This window comes from Macrosteles quadrilineatus, unplaced genomic scaffold (genome assembly GCF_028750875.1).
Source record: "Macrosteles quadrilineatus isolate MER2022 unplaced genomic scaffold, UCM_ALF_1.0 Scaffold_8__2_contigs__length_117827958, whole genome shotgun sequence".
In the NCBI taxonomy this organism is placed as follows: Eukaryota; Metazoa; Arthropoda; class Insecta; order Hemiptera; family Cicadellidae; genus Macrosteles; species Macrosteles quadrilineatus.
In genome coordinates this window covers 2,273,838-2,294,343 of record NW_026542601.1, presented here as the reverse complement: position 1 = coordinate 2,294,343, position 20,506 = coordinate 2,273,838, and the positions used below count along the sequence as shown (strand labels likewise).

Below are 20,506 nucleotides of genomic sequence, written 5' to 3'. Positions count from 1 at the left end.
TCATGTGTAAGCGGTGAGAAAAAATGGGATTTGTACAATTTTGTTCAGAATTTAAAGGACTACCGGTATGACATACTAAATTTTTATCGAAATCGTTCGGGCCATTTTTGTCAAAATCCTATTTTTCTGTAATTTTATGGGGTTTTATGGGAAAATCCCATGAAAAATCAAAATTTAAAAAAAGGAAAAAACTATCAAAATTATAAGGGCCATAACATACTATGTTAAATCAAAACCGGATTTTTTCTAAAGTCCTACTTTTCATTATTTTATGGGGGTTTTATGGGAAAATAACAAAATTTATAATAACTTTTGAACCACAATTTTTACAGAGATGGAATTTGTACCATTTTGTTCAGAATTTAAAGGGCTACAACATACTAAATTTTTATCAAAATCGTTCGGGCCATTTTTGAGAAAATCAGATTTTTCCGGTTGTTTATGAGAAAATCCCCATTAAAAATTAAAATTTCAAAAAGTGAAAAAACCCCTGGAGATACCATGGATTAGAACCTACATACCAAATTTCATCGAAATCGGACCACAGGTGTAGTCCCTAGCTCTGTACACATCCAGAGACACAGACATCACTTCGAAAACCACTTTTTTGGGTCCAGGGGGACCCAAAACGAATATATCCACTCAAAACTCAACTCGAAAATTTTGACGAAAACAATACTTTCTCCATATACTATGGTATAGGGGGAGAAAGTAAAAATTATAAAAAATAACCATGGGCATTATGGATTCCCATGCTGGTGACTAAATAACAACAAAATATGAACAGAAAATCAAAACAAATGGAAAATCCAATCACGTGTTTTATTTACAGTATGGGGTGAAAATTGAGAAGTCTGTACATAACATATTTTTGGTCGAGTTTTCGACTACTGGACGACCTCTAGTATAATAATAATAGATGATTTAAGTTTCTTAAAAAAATTGGTTTCTTTTTGATTTTTTTTAGTACGGCAGACAAAAACCTTATGAATAAATTGCCGTTATACAAAGGCTCATATTTTAAAGTTCTAGCCGATGATGACTTTTTACAATAAGATTTTTCCACCTTGTATTGTATTTATGGAACACTTCAGTGTTTTTATCTTTACATAGTGAAGAGTATTTAAAATATACAAACCATGCACTGTAAAAATTGTTCTTTATAGTGTTGTTTTACAGACTTCTTATCCTTAAAATTTTTAATAGTATTGCATCCACAGATCATGCATATAAAAAATGTCCATAATTCGTGACCTCCAAGTAGCTGGATTACAGGACGATATAATTTTTTTCTCGAGTGCAGCAAAGGCAATTTGTACTTGTGCTACACATTATATTTTTCCTTCAGTTGTTGTAAAGTATATCAGTTATTGTAAAGTATAGAAATAATTAGTCTTTCAAACACTAAACACGTTTTAGGTTGGGGTTAAATCCAATCGTTGAACGAAATGCAAAACACTGTAACAGGTGATCGTAGTCGTAGTATCTGTTGTCAACTTAATTTCAAGCATACACATATTACGTGCCTAATAAAAGCACAATGCTTTGTGTTGTTTGGTTGGAATACTGGAGTGCAAAAAAAAACAACAAAAAAAACAGAGTGGCAAAAGTAAGTTAATGCAGCAATTAGCAACTTTCTGTACTATAATACTTTTATACTTACTTTATACTTTCTTATGAAATGGCGACCATAATCCCTGCATGGAAGCCCACATTGTCAGGTGACTAGGACAGTAACTATTTAATACATAGTATGGTTTTAGCCTGGTTTTGCGTACCATAAAATGTGCCTTAAGTTGCTTCAAAATGAATACTTAGTTAATAAATGAATAATTAGTTTCTTTGATACTAGAATAACATCAAATGCTATAGGAACATAATAAAAATAAATAAATGGGATATTATTATAATCAGGCAAGACGTTAATTTATAGTAATGTTTATTGACAGGTGCTTGCAGCAATTTACAAGTTAGTTTTACTAGCTGAATTAACAAAATGTATTTAACATTTACATCAGTTGGGAGCTGTGACTTACTAGTTCCTCATTTACTTATCCACTACAGAGTACAATTTGCAGTAAACAAAATATATTTTATAGTGCCATAAAAAAGAATTTATAGTAATAGAGGTACATAAATATTTCAACAATGTTTTTGTGTAAAACAGACAGAAAGAGATAATTAGTTTGAGATAATTGCTAAATTAAGTCTTAAAATTTACTCATATCTTTTGATCAAGAAACAACCAAAACAGGCTACTATTAACCAAGATAAACAAATAAAAAGAGTTATGTTCTGTTGCAGGAAGTATAGTTTTGTCACATTGGTGAAAAACTAAATAAAAATGTCACTCCATAAAAGTAAGAGGGTCACAAGGAACTCAAATAGTTCCTTCAGATTATTTCTGACCACATTTCTTCAGTAAATGTATTCATCAGATTCATATTCAGATGCATATTCTGCAGTAAACACTATTGGAGGCGCCTCAAAAGTATTGTCTAGTTGTGTCCTCTTCGGAGTGTTCTTTCCTGTTTTATAACATATTGTATCTATGGAGGCAACACGGAATCCAGAATAACTTTTAATTGAAGTGTCAAAATGTATCCCACTGGTTACTGAACTTGACACACAGTAATGATCATGACTGTACCCGCAATAAAATGAGAGGCTCACTGAATAGCTTGAATTTGGAGACAAACGCACGTTCTTCATGGCATCAATTGAAATGGTATTGTTTGAAGCTCCTCCTAAGATTGGTCCTTGGTACCTCATCTCAGTAGGGGGTTCTGTCCCCTTTTGTATTGTTACTGTGCAATTGCACTGGTGTTGTTGACTACTGGAGCTCTTAAGCTTTATTGAACACAACTTAATTACGACTCCTTTAGTATTGATAGTTATTTTTGAATTACTAGCAGTTTTACGACGTGCATTGTTTAGGTTTAATCGTTGTTCCATCAGATCTGACAATGGTTCTTCCCGCTTTTCAATCTTGTTGCAGATTGTGGTCAAGTCAGGCTGTACTTTCTCAGTTCTCTGAGTTTCACCGATCAACTGAAGTTCATCATACGTCAGGACTCTTGTAGGTACCACTTGAGTCAATAAATCTTGGGCAGACAATGTACAGATTCGAATGTGTTTCAGATGGTCATTTAACTCATCCCTTAAGACTTCTCCATTGTTCGACTCTCCTGAAACTGAAATATATCATTTGATGAAAAGAGTAAAAGCTATTCTATTAAAATTATGCCAACAATAACTAAAATAAAATACCCCTGTTTCAGCAAACCTTAAACAAAAAATTTATATGAATGGATTTTTACTCAACTGTTTCCATAACCAAGTCTTTTCCCCTTTCAATAACATTAGATTGAACATGTACTTAAGTTTGCTGCAACGGAGGAGAGAACAAGTGTTTTTATAAATAGTTAATTGTACAGGATAAAATAATTAATGGGGAATAAATCAGTTATGTTTAAAGAAATATTTTAGTATAATCTAATAGCCTGCAGGTTTTTTCAACAATGGTATGATATTTAACATTTTTAAATTGTCCTGGACCGCATATGTGTATTTTAAAATTGAATGAATTCAGCTAACACAACAAACATTTACAGCTCAGGAGTGTTACTCAACCAAATTGTCTTAGCACATTGTCTGATATGGTTTACAATCTGTGAGACGGACTTGTTACAACTGTAGGGTATTTGGTTTACTTAAGTAGTATTGTTTTTCAGCTGCCTCAGTCAGGTCATTTGCAACTCATGAAAGTTTACCCTGTTTGTGGCAGAGTGGACATAAAATGAATGAAAACCTCGACAATTATAAATTTTAAAAAATGAATTAGGAATTGTTATTTAAATACTACAAACATTTTTAGAAACACATCAAAGTGTGTGTGAGAACACTGATTACCTCTATGCTTAGCCCATTCAATGGCAGAGGTCCAGAGGTCAATTTCAGGTACATTGCACATCTCCTGTTGCAGTATTGTCAAAAAGCCGAGGGGAGACAAGTCAGGAAACTGAGGACTAGCCAAAACCTTGTCTGTTTCCGTCTGGAGTATCTGAATACAAGAACAATCATTTCAATTCAACCTTGCTAGAGGTAAATAGCAATTCAGTAGCCTATTAACCTTTAATTACTTGACGAAAAACACAGTTCACTCCCGACTAACCGAGGTATTTAGGACCGAGGCCACCTCGGTATAGAATCCCGGATAGCACAGAGGTTGAATAGATTTTAAGATTAGGATGTTATAACAATACATAGTGAATATAAAAAAATCAAATGGAAATTGAATGCAAACTTTTAAAAAATAGGGCAGTGTTATAAAGGAATAATACCCCTGCAGCAGCAAACCTGCTAAGTGCATTTCAATTTATCTGATTTGATATATACTACAATATTTCTATAAACAAGACATATTTCTTCCCCATTTAAATAACAGTGGATTTAATGAGTACTTAGGTTTGCTGCTGGCCTAGGTCTTTCCGTGCTCCCTACGGTAATAGCTAGAGGTCGTACGGAACGAGGTGAAGCTTGGAGGGGAATAGTGGTGTGGTGGGGGAAGTGTCGCTATGCGAGGTCAACGATCGGCTCGTCTCCTACCCCCACCATGGATTTCCCCGCTTTAGACCGTTCCCGCCGAAAATCTCAGGATTCACCTCGTTCCGCACGACCTCTACTTCCCTATAGGGACATTTGGTAAAAAAATTCAAACATGCTCAACTCTCTTCAATCGCCTTGAAAAACTTTAAACCCAGTATAAAGTTAAATTTTATGACTAAGACGCACATTGTCAGCAGTGGCGGATCCAGCTATAGATAGAGGGGGGAGGGTGAGATTAGAGGTAAAGCCCCCCCCATATCGTCATATTATAATTCACAGTCACAGCAAATCCCTGAATAACCCTTTCGGTAACGGAACACCATCATTGTCTTTCTCGATCGTGGCAAAATCATAAACATCTAGCGGTCGAATAGACATTATCGTTCCCTTCAACGTTCGTGGCTAAATTCTAATCATCTCCCGCTCTAAGGTACGGAATCGTCATCAATGTCTTTGCTGATCACGGTAAAATTGTGTTCATTACTCGCGGTCGTATTTACACCGTCATTGTCTCCGGCGATCATGGCAAAACCTTAAATAACCGCCGTAGTAACTATCATCAACATCATCTTCCACGATTGCGGCAAAATTACAAACATCTCCTGCGGTCGTGCAGACATTATCGTCGTCTCCCGCGTTCATGGCTGAATTCTGATCATCTCCCGCGGCCATGTAGACATCATCTTTGTCTCCCATGGTCATAGAAACATCATCATCGTCTTCCATGATCACGACAAAATGTTGAAAATACATGCATTAAAAAAATGTCTATATGACTGAGGTGGAGGAACCCCCCCCCCCCTTCGTCCACCCCCCCTTGGACCCGCCACTGCTCATCAGACAATTCATGACAGGTAGGAATCCTGTATGATGAAGTATACTGTATATAGCCATGTCATAAAACACAATCTCGGAGCTATACAAATTTGTACAAACTTACCTCATTAATCATTGAGTTTAGCTCGAGAACGGTGTAACAAGCGGGGTTATTCATAAGGCTGCAGATGTTGGTAAGGTTCAACAAAGACATCAGGCGGATTCCAAGTCTATTTTTTAACTTGGACATCAAATATTTGTCTGCAACGTATAACAAGTTGTCTGCTTCATCAAAGCTCAAGTTTTGAGTGTTATCGTAGCCATAGACAAATCTGAAAACAAATTATTTAAATAATTTTAAATTTCCACAAAATCTCAAAACTATTCAAGCACTTTTCTGATTGGCCGGGAGATTTAACTTACCTTAATAAGTTTTTAAAAGTTTGGGGGAAGACATCAGGCAGTTTAACATCATTTTTTTCTGCTATCTTTGAGTTTTGCAATTCTGCTCTGAAAACCACAGAGTGAGCCAGAAGCATCTTTTTCACCACTCCAATCCTCTCCTGCAAACAAACAATAACTGATAAAGAAGAATAAATAGTTTTGATGGGAAAATAAATAATCACTGGATAAATATTGGCTATTTATTTCCTGCTTGTTTTTTTAAGCAGCAAAGAGCAAACATAAGTTGGCCTATTTGTTACATGTGGTGTTATTTGTAAGCTTACAATAAATCTGGCATGTTTAAGCAAATATTCAAGTGTAGTTAAATCAGGTCAATATAAATTCTCTCAGGCTGCAGGTTAGCTGCAACATGGGTAACTGACTTAAATATTTAATTGTTCAATAATCTAAAAACTTCTTTTAAATAAAAACATTTTGTGTTGCTTAGCTTTAAGTTTTGAATCGACAAAGAAAGGTTTGACATAGCATACAGTTCACAATTTTTTTAACGTCTTAGGCAGTCTTTTTGACTAACATGGCAGCTAGTCAGTGGGATATGGCGTGTACTGTTATAAAAAGAAAGTTACAACATATGATAACAGTATATTTATGAAGGATTTTGTAAGATGTGGTGTTTCTGGGTCTATCTACAACAAGAGTCACCAACCTACAGCCTGCAAGCAGATTTTCCCCCCGATACCATGTCTCAGCTATACTGTGATTGTTTCAATGGTACCACTCGTTGCTATATCTTGCAGCCTCAGGGATACCGCGTGATCGTCTCTTGCAGTTGCGGTAATACTCGTCACCCCCTCACCGGTAAATACAATTTCGTTAAGTTGAAAGAGAACCAATTGAATGCAGTCAATGAATGGAGGGTCGGCGATAGGATATTGAATGAACTCTCGGCCCATACCAAATTAAAGTACAATTCACTGCCATTTCTTGTTCAACAAAATTCTCGTACAATTCCTGGTCTATATTTCTGCTGACTAGGCCTACATGTCTCTTACATGCCTCTCAATCGGGGAAATTGGTAGGAAACATGTAGTGACCGAGTTACCAAAATACAGATCTGCCGAGTTAGAAGGAAATGAATAGATTAAATTAATCCTAACCATCAGAATTATAAATTGCATTGCAACCCTAAATATGCTGAAATATTAAGTGGCAAATGCAATAAGTTACTCTTACAAAAAAATCATTCTAATTTTCATGCTTTACACTTGTTGTAAACTCCTGTATTATGGAGTTTTCTTATCTGAACTCTATTAAGATTAAAAGTTCTCAAAGTACATTTTTTATGGTAGCTTTTATCATTAGAACTTTTTTTTACAAATGAGTGATCAGTTTTTTAGCAAATTTCCCTATAAAGATGTAGCTATTACCGTAGGTGGCATGGAAAGACCTAGGCCCGGGACCGATTTACTTTTTCATTTTGATGTCCCCAGAGGCCAAATACACCATTCGTTCAAATGTTTATACATGTATATATATATGTGTCCATGAACACGATAACTTGAGTAATTTTTGTCCGATTTTGATGACATTCGGTTTAAAGATGTAAGGTGGGATAAACTTGAATGAGTTCGCGAACCAGCATGATCGGACCATGGGAATGGTGTTTTACAGGGGGTTTTATGGGGTAAAAATGAGTTTTTCTCATTTTTGACCCTCAAAACACAAAATTTCCCAATTTCTCTATAGACATTTTTAAAGAGCATAAAAAACAACCGTTTTTGTACGGTAATTGGTAACGGAGAAAATTTAAAAAATTGTAAATTTTAATTTCCCATGTTATTCTTAAGGAGAATATTGTAAAGTGCTGTAGTTTTCTTGTTGATGAATATATTTTGATTAAACTTGGCAATTTTATTTATTTTATACTAAGCTAGTAATATTTTACAAAAAAAAAACACACTTTATTAGTTTCCTTGTAGCAGCAAACCTCGGTACTCGTTAAACCTAAGGTTATTTAAATAGATTTAATAGAATATCACTTCCGACCAATGGAAATTCGCTTAGTCGGCAGGTTTGCTGCGGCGGGGGTATTTTTACTTATCAAGTGGTTCACACCCAAGATAAGAAAAGAAACATCCGTCTGTGAGCGCTGGAGTCTTATCTAGACTATAAAAATTACAAAAAAGTTTCCTCTGAAAGGATAGCAAAATAAATCAAGCCTGTAGTCTAACTTGATTGTTGTGGAAAAGACAAAAAAATATATATATATATATATATTAAATAATATTAATATCTTGGCAAAAATTACTAATATCTAGAAAAATAGTATAGCCTGAAGAGAAAGTTTTCCAGAAATGGAGAGAACAGAGATGATAGTAAAAATAACTGAAATTCTTGGTTCATGTGGGTGTTAACTGTTTTAGGATGTACAGTATTGATTCTGAATAACCGTGCTAACAAAGTTTTGGATGGATGAATTTGAAGCATTCATGTCAGTTTTCAGTTGGCAACTCACAGATACTGCTTTTAAGATGGGGATACCCCCTATGTGTGTATTTTAGCCCTAAATTTGAGTGAAGGATGAGTGTAGAATGAAGTGTGATGCCTTTTGTAGCTTTGTTACTGACTAAGACCAGCTATCACTTGGTAATGAGATTAAGTAAACTGTCGTAATAGTTCTGAAATAGCACTGCATTTCTTCCTCAATTATAGACTACATGGAACTGTAGTCCACATTAATTAAGTTTTACTAAATTTGATCAATGAGCTTGGTGTCATTGATTTATATTGGTGTCATTATGTTTCATTACATAAATCAAATTAGATGTAAACTACGTAAATTCATTTTTGTTTTTCCTAACTCTTATAAAAAACATTTACCATGCAAACATACAGTCTATTCTACAATTTGGGAACCTAGCGTGGGGTGGTGGCTATTCTGGCCCCTATCGAAATTATTCAAAAAGCCATAATAAAAATTGCTCTACGGACACGTCACCGCTACCCCTCAGAACATGTCTTTGACGAGTTCAAAGTTTTTAATCTTTCACAGCTTTAATATAAGATCATTGATTTTACAGGGTGTCCATAAAAAACATTTCAGGACTTTGGGAAATGAATCCTCATACTAAAAGGAAGAAAAATGTTAATGTGAAGGCATGTCCGAAAATGCATATTTACCCAGATATCCACCATTTTGTTCTTTATTAAAAAATATTCTTATCTGTGAAGTTTTTCATTCGATGATCACGAAATTTGATAACCATGTTAAAATACACAAGACCTATTATAGAAAAAAATGATAAAGTTGTTCCGATTGTAAATTTCAAAAGGCCGTTTGAATGTTTATAACTTAAATAACTCAATCTGGCTAATTCTATGAAAAAACGTCAAGAATAATCATTTCCAATTCCCTATCATAAGATACCAAGATCAAAAAGATGGGAGAAAAGACAACTGAAATATAACGTTTTTTGTGTAAGAATAAGGCAAAGTTAGTTGGGAAGGGAACCCTTAATTTTATCTGGTCCTACAGCTAAAAAGGTTCCATTTCAGTTGTTAGTCATTCGATATTTTTGATCTTGGTATCGTTTGATAGGTGCTAAAAAATCGTGACAAATGCTAAAAAACATATTCTTGACATTTTTTCATAGAATTAGCCGTTTTTGAGTTATTTAAGTTATAAAAATTCAAACGGCCGCCATTTTGAAATTTACAATCGGAACAACTTTATTATTTTTTCTATAACAGGTCTTGTGTATGTTAACATGTTTACCAAATTTCATAATCATTGAATGAAAAACTTCACAAATAAAAATCTTTTTACTAAAAAAAATGGCGGATAACTGGGTAAATATGCATTTTTGGACGTACCTTTCACATTAACTTTTTTCTTCCTTTTCATTTTCCAAAGTCCTGTGAAACGGTTTTTAAGGACACCCTGTATACATTTTCAAAAACAAAAATTCCCTCTTTAAACAAACTTCTCACAACTATCTTACAAAATTTGCTTTGAACACGGGGAAAGAGTTACCTAAGATCACCAAATGTATTAATAAAAGGTCTCCTCAGTAGGCCTACATTGCAACTGTTATTTTTTTAAATTACCCACTCAGCTTAAAAATCCGGAGCCTGCTAGAATAATAGTGCAGTCTGCTAAAATATAAAAAAAAATTAAACAAATGGTTAGTGGAAGTCAGACGCAGGCATATCGACAGCTATTTTGTATCCATGTATTCCTTCTAACGCCGTCGCAGTCAAATACAACGATGTATGGCTGTCAGGCTGTGTTGTTTGTGTGCGTGTGCGTGCCTGTGAGTGAGCGAAAGGTTCCTAGGACATGCAGGGACAGAGCAAAGACGGCTAACTAATGGAACTGTAGAGCCAGCAGCCGCCTGATGTCCTGGTGCAACTGAGCTGAAGTGTGTTGTGTGTGTGTGTGAATTTTATAATTTTACTTAGGCCTATTAAGTAAATCTATATAAATAAAATTAGAGTTTTGTCTGTACATTGCTCAGAATTATATACTTTTAGGTTATTTTTACGTTTTATACATTAAAGAAGCAGAAACGAGTCTTATCTCAATTTCTGTCTGTCTGTCTGTCCCTTCGTCTGTAACACTCAAGATGGCATTTTACGCAATCTTCTCCGTGAAAACCAGAGTACATATCAAGATCCAAGCCATTTTAATGTATTCACTGGATTGGCGAGAGTGTCTTTAGTGATTTAAATATAGCCTCACTACTTTGTAAATAAAATTATGGACGTTCAAAAATGCAGTTTTGTGCGATTTTTGTCAAATTTTTGTTCAATTTTTATCACAGAATCGTCTATGAAATAACGAACAGCTGTTCGGATCAAGATTATTTTTTCTAGCTGTCAATGACATGTTTACAAATAATGTTTACAAATACCGCAACTATTTCGAATCACGTTTTGAAAGCAAATCCCAACCAAGTGAGATTAAAAACGTTTTTCTTACATAACGGATTTAATTAATCGCAAGTGCAATAATATAGTCTAATAGTGTAACCGTAAATGAAATTAAATAACTAGACATCGTCCAAATCGGAACCAGAAATTCTTTGAGTATAAAATGTTTCTTGAGTTTTGACAACCAGAAAGAAGAAGACCTTGAATCAGTGTTGTATAGGGCTGTGACACTGAAATGATCGTCGCCAATAGCTTACAAAAAAGGTTTCCACTCATTGACGGCGCTTCAATGGCGATTGTGTAAAGTGTAAAGTAAAAAATCACAACTGCAGTGGGTGATTGTAACAGAGGTTTAACAGAGGAAGTGCTAAACTCGCTTTTCCAATGTGTCACTTTCTGTTTCTACTCACCGTGTGATGCAATCGCTGGACTATACAGCCAATAGGCCCATAGCTCATATCTTGGGTACGTAAGCCTACATATTTATTCATAACAACCTTTTTGACGACGATCCTTGATACCGGTACTTTTCCATAGAATACATGGCCTACCTACTTAAAAAATAAAATTACAAATGACCAAAACCCCAACATTGTGTGATTTTCGTCACATTTCCTTCTAATGTTAATAGATATACTAATCATTGTTTAGAGAATGCGTAATCTATTAAATAACAAAAAGTTGTTTGGATAAGGTTGCTTTTTTTCAAACTGACACCGATAAGTTTACGCTATAACTTTTTACGAGAAAATCCAAAAGCAAGAGATCAATAACCTCGAAGCTAGATATTAATGTATTTAATTGGTCCGATTTACTGTAATTGTTAGGTAGGTTCTTACGTAGGTACTGGTTCTTTTCCTTAGAACCGGTAGTTTACAAATTAGATATCGTTGGTGTTGCACCTTATTTATTAGAGCCGTCCGTATTCAATTTAAGTGATGTCTTAACTCTGTATAAGTTTTGCTTTTTCTGCCTGGATTCCAAATCTTAGCTTACCCGGTATGCTAAGAAAATGATAACCTATTTGAGTAAAACATTTGTTGGGCAAACCATCATGAATTGTTTACGCCTTTATATTGTTTATGTATCAATAGTTCGTGGCCTTTGTTGGATTGTTGTATTGTGTTGTTTTGTTGTAGGCTATGTTGGTAACGCATTAATGTCCTTATTTCTCAGTGTTTCACGGAATGGACAAGAGCACCTTTGATACTGAAAATGTCAACCGGAATAAAGTGTTAAATGGTGAGGTTGAGGTAGTACTTTAAATACGTTTAAGTTAACCGATGTGGAAAGTAACTTTCAATTATAGGCCTACTTTAGGGCTACGCTTCATGGATCTATAAAACATTTTTAAGTTTAATCATTGGACATATGGACCAACACGATCCGGGCGACATTTAATTGCGAAGCATTTATTTTGGCTTGAACTGTCAGATACTGTATTTGCGAAGGTTTATATATAATAGTTTTGCCAGCATATCTGCAAATATGCAAACTAATTGCTGCTCTTAATCTTAATATAAGAAGGTTTCAACTGACTACTATAAGATCCCCGTGCGTAGAACGGGCACACAGCTAGTTTTCTATAAAATAAGATGTTTGAGTTCTGTTGAAGCTCATTCCCCACATCCATCTGTTTCTTCAATTCCGTGTAACAAATATTTGTGTTTTTGATGGAATAAAGTATTTTTCATTTTATTCCATTTACTAATTTTAAAATATTTTCAGCAAGAGCTAAGTAGGCTGCAACCTATAAACAGATGTTTTTTCACTGTATTATTAGTTTACCGTGTCTCCAACTTCAGGGTTTCCCACTACGAAGTAGCAGTTGTACTGCTCTTCAGGATCAAACAGAAAGGTGATAAAATCTGGATCATCTTCTGCCACAACCACTTCCATTCCACTGGCCTTAGCCGCGGAACCAGGGCCTAGTGACATCCTGCAAACAATCACAGCATTTTTGTACTAACTTAGGCTTATTCAATAGTATATGAAAACCCTTAACATTGTCTTACCTGCACCCAAGGCTAAAGGTCTTGGGCTCCAGCTGCCCCAGCAGGACCCTGTCTTCCGGTGCACCACACAAACACTACCCACCAAAACTGACACCAAGTAAGTGCACTGGCCTACTTAAAGCAACAGCCTTCTGTAGGTCAGCACAAGTTATTGTTCAACAACATTACCAGCCTACTCACACAACATTGCCAAACACTTCCTCCTCCCATTACAAAACAATTACCTACGGTACTTAAGTTGTACGGTATATATAATAGAAAATGTTATAATCTATATAAATAAAATTAGAGTTTTGTCTGTACATTGCTTAGAATAATGAACTTTTTGGTTATTTTTACATTTCATAGGTCAGAGAAACCGAATCAAACCTTATCTCAATTTCTGTCTGTCTGTCTGTCTGTCTGTCTGTCTGTCTATCTGTCATTCTCTTGGTAACGCTAAAATACGCACTTTATTACAACTACTCCTCAATAACTATAGCACTGTCCCGCCTGAAACTTATTTTCCAAATACTATACATATATGAGATGGTTTTAGACGTATTTCATCGAATATGAGACAGTTAGATATTTAACAGTAAACCCTTGAAAATCAAGTTTTTGTCGATTTTTGACGTGGAATTTCTGGAAGCCCATGTTAACCTTATGAGAAATGAAATTATTGAATCTTAACAGCTGTTTCAATTAAACAAGTTGGTTCTGTTCTGTGATGTTCAATAGCATTAAAGTTACAAGGATTACCAACAGGGTGCAGCACTAGCACTATTATTTCTTTTACATTTATGACAACAGCTAATTTGCAACCTGGAGGCGAGTGAGCGTAGCGAACGAGCTAACCTGAAGGCAAGTGAGCGTAGCGAACGAGCTAACCTGAAGGAAAGTGAGCGCAGCGAACGAGCTCCAACATACAGGTGAGTGAGCGTAGCGAACGAACTTCAACCAGGACGTGATTGAGCCATGCAAACGAGATCAGATAGTAAAAATAAAAGTAAGCCTACCGTTATAGGATCGACTGGCAGACACAGAGGTAATTTAACCTTTTATTGTCATACCGATCCGGAACAACAAAAAACAACATAAAATGAAGCTATGTATAATAGTTTGGCCAGCATATCTTAAAATATGCAAACCAACTGCTGTTCGTTATATAAGAAGGTTTCAACTGAATATTATAAGATCCCCGTGCGTAGAACGGGTACACAGCTAGTTAACAATAAAAAAACATAAGTTCTGTGGATAAAAAAAAACTTACTTTTTGTAGCCTACATATAACTTACAGTAGCCTACGGCACTATTGTATAAACAAAGAAAATTTCAATAATGTAGGACATAAAAAAACCTATGGTCTTATGTAAAAAATCATTCCATACAAGGACAATTTATTTTGCCAAAGCTATTAGAAAAAATGCAATAAACTTAGTATCTATATATTTAATACGCTAGGCATATTTTTGTCATAATTGTTTTGGAGCGGTGGTGCTACCGATCACCATGTCCAAGGTGTCGTTAGAAAGGTCTTAGCATGTAGTTGTGCCACCAAACAAAAAAACTTTGGAATTCCATCAGGGCTCTGCCCCAGGGGCCTTCAAAGTTCCCATGTTATTCTTAGGGAGAAAATGTTTGTGTTTACATTTGAACAGATGAATACTTTGAAATTGACACTAATATTTGAAACAGCTGGTTATACTGTACTAAAATTGGAGACATGTGCTATAAGGATTTATTAGTTTAGTTGTGAACGTTTCACTGTTTTAAACCGGTTTTTATTTACAAAAAAATCTAAACATAACCAAAAAAATATAATCATAAAAAAATATAAAAAGATAATCACTGCATAAGCTGTTGATTTGGAAGACAAGGAGGTGGGTAGGACTACATCGGAAACAGAAGAGAGGAGATACTAGATGAGTGGCAAATGCGTTGGGAGCAGAGTGTTTTATGTTAACGTTTTAAAGGTAAACGTTCGGATTTAAACCTAACATCAGAAAGAGACTGGAACAAGATTGGGAGATGGGCCATTATGAAACGCAGTTTGTCACAGGACATGGAAAATTTCAAGGCGAATTTGTGTAGATTTCACCTGGTGGAAGAGGAAGTATGTAGATGTGGAGAAAACCACGAGTCACGTATTTATAAATTGTTCACTTCAGGAGACAAATAGGAGAGAACAGGAATAAGTCTTGGATAAGATAGGTCTAGAGATGAGAAAATAAAACATGATGAGTGACAAGGAAACAATTGAGATGTTTAGAAAAGTAGTTAGGGAAATAGGAAAAACCAGGGATACATACAGTCGTTTAAATTTTAAAAAGAAACAAACAATAAACTAAGAAAAACAGGAATGAAAACTTGCCCATTAAGGTGAGAGGAAAGGTTAGAGCGAATCTCAATGATCTCTATCGCTCAGGCTGGTATGGGGAAGGGAGTCGTGCTGTTAGGCTTTTAGACACAATGTGTCTGGAAACCTAATACGGCTATGAATAAGGCTATTTGTAGAAAACACTATTTACAAGAAATGTTGAATATATCAATCTGTTATGTACACTTGAGTATTTCCATAATCTTTGTGTCAAATCTTTTAAAGTCATCATAGGCCTAAATTAATAAATTATGACTGTTATTTGTCTTAAAATAACGCCTGTAATACTTAGCAATTGCTCAAATTCGAGCAACAGGTACACTAGTGTGAAATAAAACCCCTATGGTGTAATTGAAAATGAATCATTTGTTAGTCAGGCAACAGCCCTGCCAAACGCAAACTAACTTATGGTTTTTATAACCAAAAATATACTTAGTGACCTGGGGCCGGAGGTAACTTCCGTGACGCGCCCGATGGAAGGTTAAACAGCGATATCCTTAGTTAATAGCCCTTCGCTGTGAAAAATAATGGTAGGTATATTTGGATTCAGGAGGTAAAAAACTATTAAGTAAGATAGGCTATCAAAATTAAAATTCTTTTAGATGTGCCTAACTTAAGTTAAGTATTAGTAAATTAAATAATTACCAAGGTATTAACTTAGGTTAGGCACAAAGCAAAATATAAACCTAATGGAACACGTTTTAAGAAGTCGATGGGACTACATTTGTTTAAGTTTATTTAACAAGAACTAAAAAGAGAAATGTGATACACAGAGGATACGCTTCCAGTAACCGGACGTGGATTAGGCGTCCAGCAGTGACGTTACCGGGTTGTGGGATCCCGGAACGCCATTAGGCCCTACCACAACGATACAATTTACAGCAATCGGTGTTCGTGGTGTAGTGGATAGTGCTCGGCTGATATGCAAGAGGTCCCTGGCTCGAATCCCGTCGGTGTCAAAGATTTTGCTTTGAATGACATTTCTTTTTAACCCTCCGAGTGTCACGTGTTTTGGCCTTAATGTCAGCCTATTTTTTGCTCATTTGCAAGGTTTTATTAAAACTGATCTGAGAAGCTTAAAAACAATGTTAATTATACTGTTCTATATACCATTTTGTTTGGAAAATCTTGGGCTTCAATATTATATATAAAACATAAGGAAGATTTTTAAAAAAAAAATTTTTTAGGTAAAAAAATGTATAATTTCGAAAATTTAAAAAAAAAATAAGTTTGCGCTCAATGAAATTGTATAAATTATAGGCCTATAAATATTTGAAAATAGCCACTTTGTTCTAAATTTTATGAGGATTACAAATATATAATAATATAAGGAAGTAGATTTGCAAATAAATAAGTTATGGGCAAAAAACAGATTTCAGTACATAGCGTTTAGCTAAGAATGCATAGCCCAACCATAGCTAGGAATCTGGCTGATAATTTACATCAATATCACTACCTACTTCTTCAGGATCATCAACCAGCACTTCAAAACCACTTAAATCTTCTTATAATGCACCACGTATATCACTACTTTTGATTTTTAACACTAAAACAATGATAAATGTAATAAAACACATCAGTCATCGGTCAGAGGGTAACCTAGCTGTTTACAAATACACGCACGTCAGCTCAGTCAGCTGTCTGCTACAATATTTTCGGAACTAAAATGAATAGTGCTTAGAGACAGACCTCTGGAGAAAGCTTAGAATATTACGGAAAGAACGATACCTAACTCAATCCAGTACAGTCCGATTCAGTTAGTCATAGAGCCTTCGCCGTAAACAGTGTTCGCGAGTCGCTGTAGCGACGCACGACACTATACAAAGTGCGTTACGCGTCGCTGCAGCGACGCATGACACTCGGAGGGTTAACTGTACATAGGTACCGGTAACTTATACTTATCTTTTGTTAGAGTTTTTGTCATTTATAACCAATTTTATTTTATGAACAGAATTTAACCTTTATTCAATTTTTTCATTATCAGCAAGTTTGGTTGGTTAGGTTAGGTTATGACAGTAACTGCCAGACGCCTAATCCACATCTGGTTAACTTACTGGACGCGTATCCTCTGCGAATGTGATGATTCAGGTTAGGCCTAGCCTAGATATAAGGTAAGTTAGGTACCGGTAGTCTAAGGTTGTTTTGTTAATTTATTTATAACTTATTGTAAACCTAGAATTATTTATTTCATATCAACAGCAAGAGCCAATTTCTACTACCGGTACTTTGATTTGTGAACAACAAAATACCCTCACTGCAGCAAACCTGCTGACTAACTTACCTAGACACAAATTTCCTTTCCCTATGCCTGACATGTTTTGTGGGTAAGTAGGAGGGTGGTAGGAGGCTAGGCTACATCATAAGACATGACATTTTTATTGGTCTTTAGGTAATTACATGCAATCGATCTTGTCATGAGAAATTGAATTGCAAAATACAGCAATCTCACGAATTAGCCTACATTTCCATTTCATATTCCTGCTAAGGCCTAGATACAGTGATACAACTAGGCCTAGGCCTATACCGTTTTTCTGGTCTCTTACCTTGCTTCTGACTTCTAACTTACGTCCTACCACTACACTTCTGAAGTGGCAAGTAGAAGTTGTTAAACCCCTGTCTCTTCTTCAGCTTGTCCAGTATCGTATTTAAACTTTAATGAAATAATATTCCTGGAACGTGACTCGTGAGTGTCAATGTGCTAGAAGTGTGCATGGAGCGATGGAGCCGGAGCATGGAGTGATTGGGATTGGAGTGGAGTGTGAGTGTGGGTGGTTGGGATTGGATTGGAGTGTGGTGCTGTGAGCTGTGAGCCGGGGGATGCGGAAGCCGGCAGGATGGATGGATAATGGTAGAGCGTGAGCGAGCACGTTAGCCTCTCTGTATCATTTTCCATTTTCCCTTCCAGAAACTCAGTGCCGGATTTACCACTAGGCCACGGCCTAGAGCCGCAAGCAAAAAGGGAGCCGCAGAGTATTGAGAAAAACATTTTTTAGATAAAAAAAATAATTTTTTTAACCACCAGTTTGTCCAGATCACAGGTGACCATAATGATGTCTCCACGGACCAAGGGAGATTTTTACGATTTAGCCGCGGCTGCGGGTGAAATTGATGTGTCCTCATGATCGCAGCCCACGGGAGACATTAAAGAATTCGCTGCCGTCACGAGTTGTCAATGTCCCCGTGATCGCGGCCCGCGGGAGACGTTCACGGTTTAGCCGTGGCCGCGGGAGACGTTTACGATCTAGCCGTGGCCGCGGGAGACGTTTACGATCTAGCCGTGGCCACGGGTGATAGTGATGTGTCCTCATGATCGAAGCCCGCGGGAGACGTTCAAGAATTAGCCGCTTTCGCGAGTGTCGATAATGATGTCCCAGTGGTTACGACCCGTGGAAGATGTTCATGATTTCACAGCGGCCGCGAGTGTTGATTATGATTTCCCCGTGATAGCGGCTCACAGGAGATATTAACGATTTCGCCGCGGATGGGGGGTGTCAATGAGGATGTCCCCACGATGGCTTCCCAATGGGGATGTTTACGATTTCGGCACGGCCGCGGGTGACAATGATGATGTCCTCATGATCGCAGTCCACGGGAGATGTTTTTAACACAACTTTTCCGCGATCGCAAGTGTCGATGACGATGTCCCCCTGATTGCTGCTTCGCGGGAGATGTTTACGATTTTGCCACGGTCGCGAGTGTCGATTATGATGCCCCCGTGAATGCGGCCCGCGGGAGGTGTTCGCGATTTTACCGAGGTTACGGGTGACGGTGATGATGTCCTCAAGGCCACGGCCACAGCTCACGGGATATGATAACGATTTCGCTGCGGTCGCGAGTGTCGAGGATGATGTCCCTTTGTTGCAGCCCGCGGGGGATATGTTCATGATCTTGCCGCGGTCACGGTCACGGATACCTATGATGGCTTTGACTTGGTTTAGGTGAGATGTCCACTATTTCATCAACGATCACGGGTGTCGATGATGATGTCTCTTTGATGCATAGGAGATATTCACGATTACTTCCGCGATCGCAAGGAATTTCCACCACAGGGGGAGGGCCGCAAGTACCCTAAATCCGGCACTGTGTATTATTGCATCATTATAAGTGCTAGAGTAATGAGAAACAATCAGCATAGCCAAGGCAACACTAAATAAACCTTGATATAGCAGGGTGAGTAAGTTTAGTCTATTGGTTTTATTTACTTTTGTTTACCAAACTTTATTGGTATGTTGCTTGCCAGTCAAAAATCACCCATTTAAATAACTTACATTGTTGTCACTGAACTTACATGAGCCTAGAATAGCTGACCTCAGTGATGTTAACACCAATTCTGAAAATATTGGAGCAGTGAAAACAAAACAAAAACGTGTGCGGCTTAAAATAAGGAAAATTTTGCAAATATGCAAAGTGGAACAGATAAATGCATTATGCGAGGTAAGACAGTAACGTTCAGTGATAAAGTGCACCCCACCAAAAGACAAACTATCTTGGACAGTGCTGAACAATGCGGCATTAATAAGAAAAATAACGATCCTACTGTATTACTAAACTACGTGATATATCAAGCGAATTGTAGAGCCAACTTCACTAACATCAAGGCTTTGAGAAAACTACAGTCCAAAAATTCATCTTCTTGTGTTTATTTTGACAGTGAATCTCCATGTTCATCAAAACCACCCGAGTAACGATTAATACGGTTAGAACCAGATTTCAGACAAACACTACATAAGTTATATACGACAATGCATTTTTTGTGATAAAAAATGTAAATAACTTATAAGAATGTAAGTCGATCTAAAGAACCATTATTAGCTCAAATTCTCCCGATCACATCGTGTCCCGTGCCGTTGTAGTCCTTAGTTTTCAACCCTAAATCAAATGTTCATGTAGCCTACGTGTTCAATGTCCTTTGTTTGAAGTTCATTGTTGGTGATGGTGAGTTAATGTTGTTCAAAGGTTTATTGCGGACATTTTCCATCAAGAATGTAAAAAAACAATATACAACGTTTCGGGATCTCGAATCTGATCCCGTCCTCAGGTGAAAAAACATAACTAACACATTACAACTAACAATACAGGTTGGGCGTTTGTGTATTGTTAGTTAAGTTTTTCACCTGAGGACGAGATTAGATTCCAGATCCTGAAACGTTGTGTATTGTTTTTTACATTCGTGATGGAAAATGTCCGCAATAAACCTTTGAACGTGTTCAATGTATTTATTTATTATGAATTGACGACCTTCGATGCGAGATGCGAGAAGAATAAGAATAAGAATATTTTATTTCCGTTGATCTGTTTGTGCAGAAATAGGACGTCAATTTGTTATACAATGTTATACAAATGTAACATGTAGCAAATAAAAATAAAACAA

General features: G+C 36.5%; 1 protein-coding gene across 1 annotated transcript; it reads right to left on the bottom strand.

The window, feature by feature from the left end:
• Positions 1-1,942: 1,942 nt before the first annotated feature.
• Positions 1,943-18,064, bottom strand: LOC129001729 (uncharacterized). The gene is made up of 6 exons (XM_054429136.1): positions 17,679-18,064; positions 12,550-12,700; positions 5,848-5,987; positions 5,549-5,756; positions 3,913-4,063; positions 1,943-3,194 (listed from the first exon to the last, which is right to left on the bottom strand). The coding sequence occupies exons 2-6, from the start codon at positions 12,697-12,699 to the stop codon at positions 2,419-2,421; spliced, it is 1,425 nt and encodes a 474-aa protein (XP_054285111.1). The 5' UTR covers position 12,700; positions 17,679-18,064; the 3' UTR covers positions 1,943-2,418.
• Between the last annotated feature and the right edge of the window lie 2,442 nt (positions 18,065-20,506).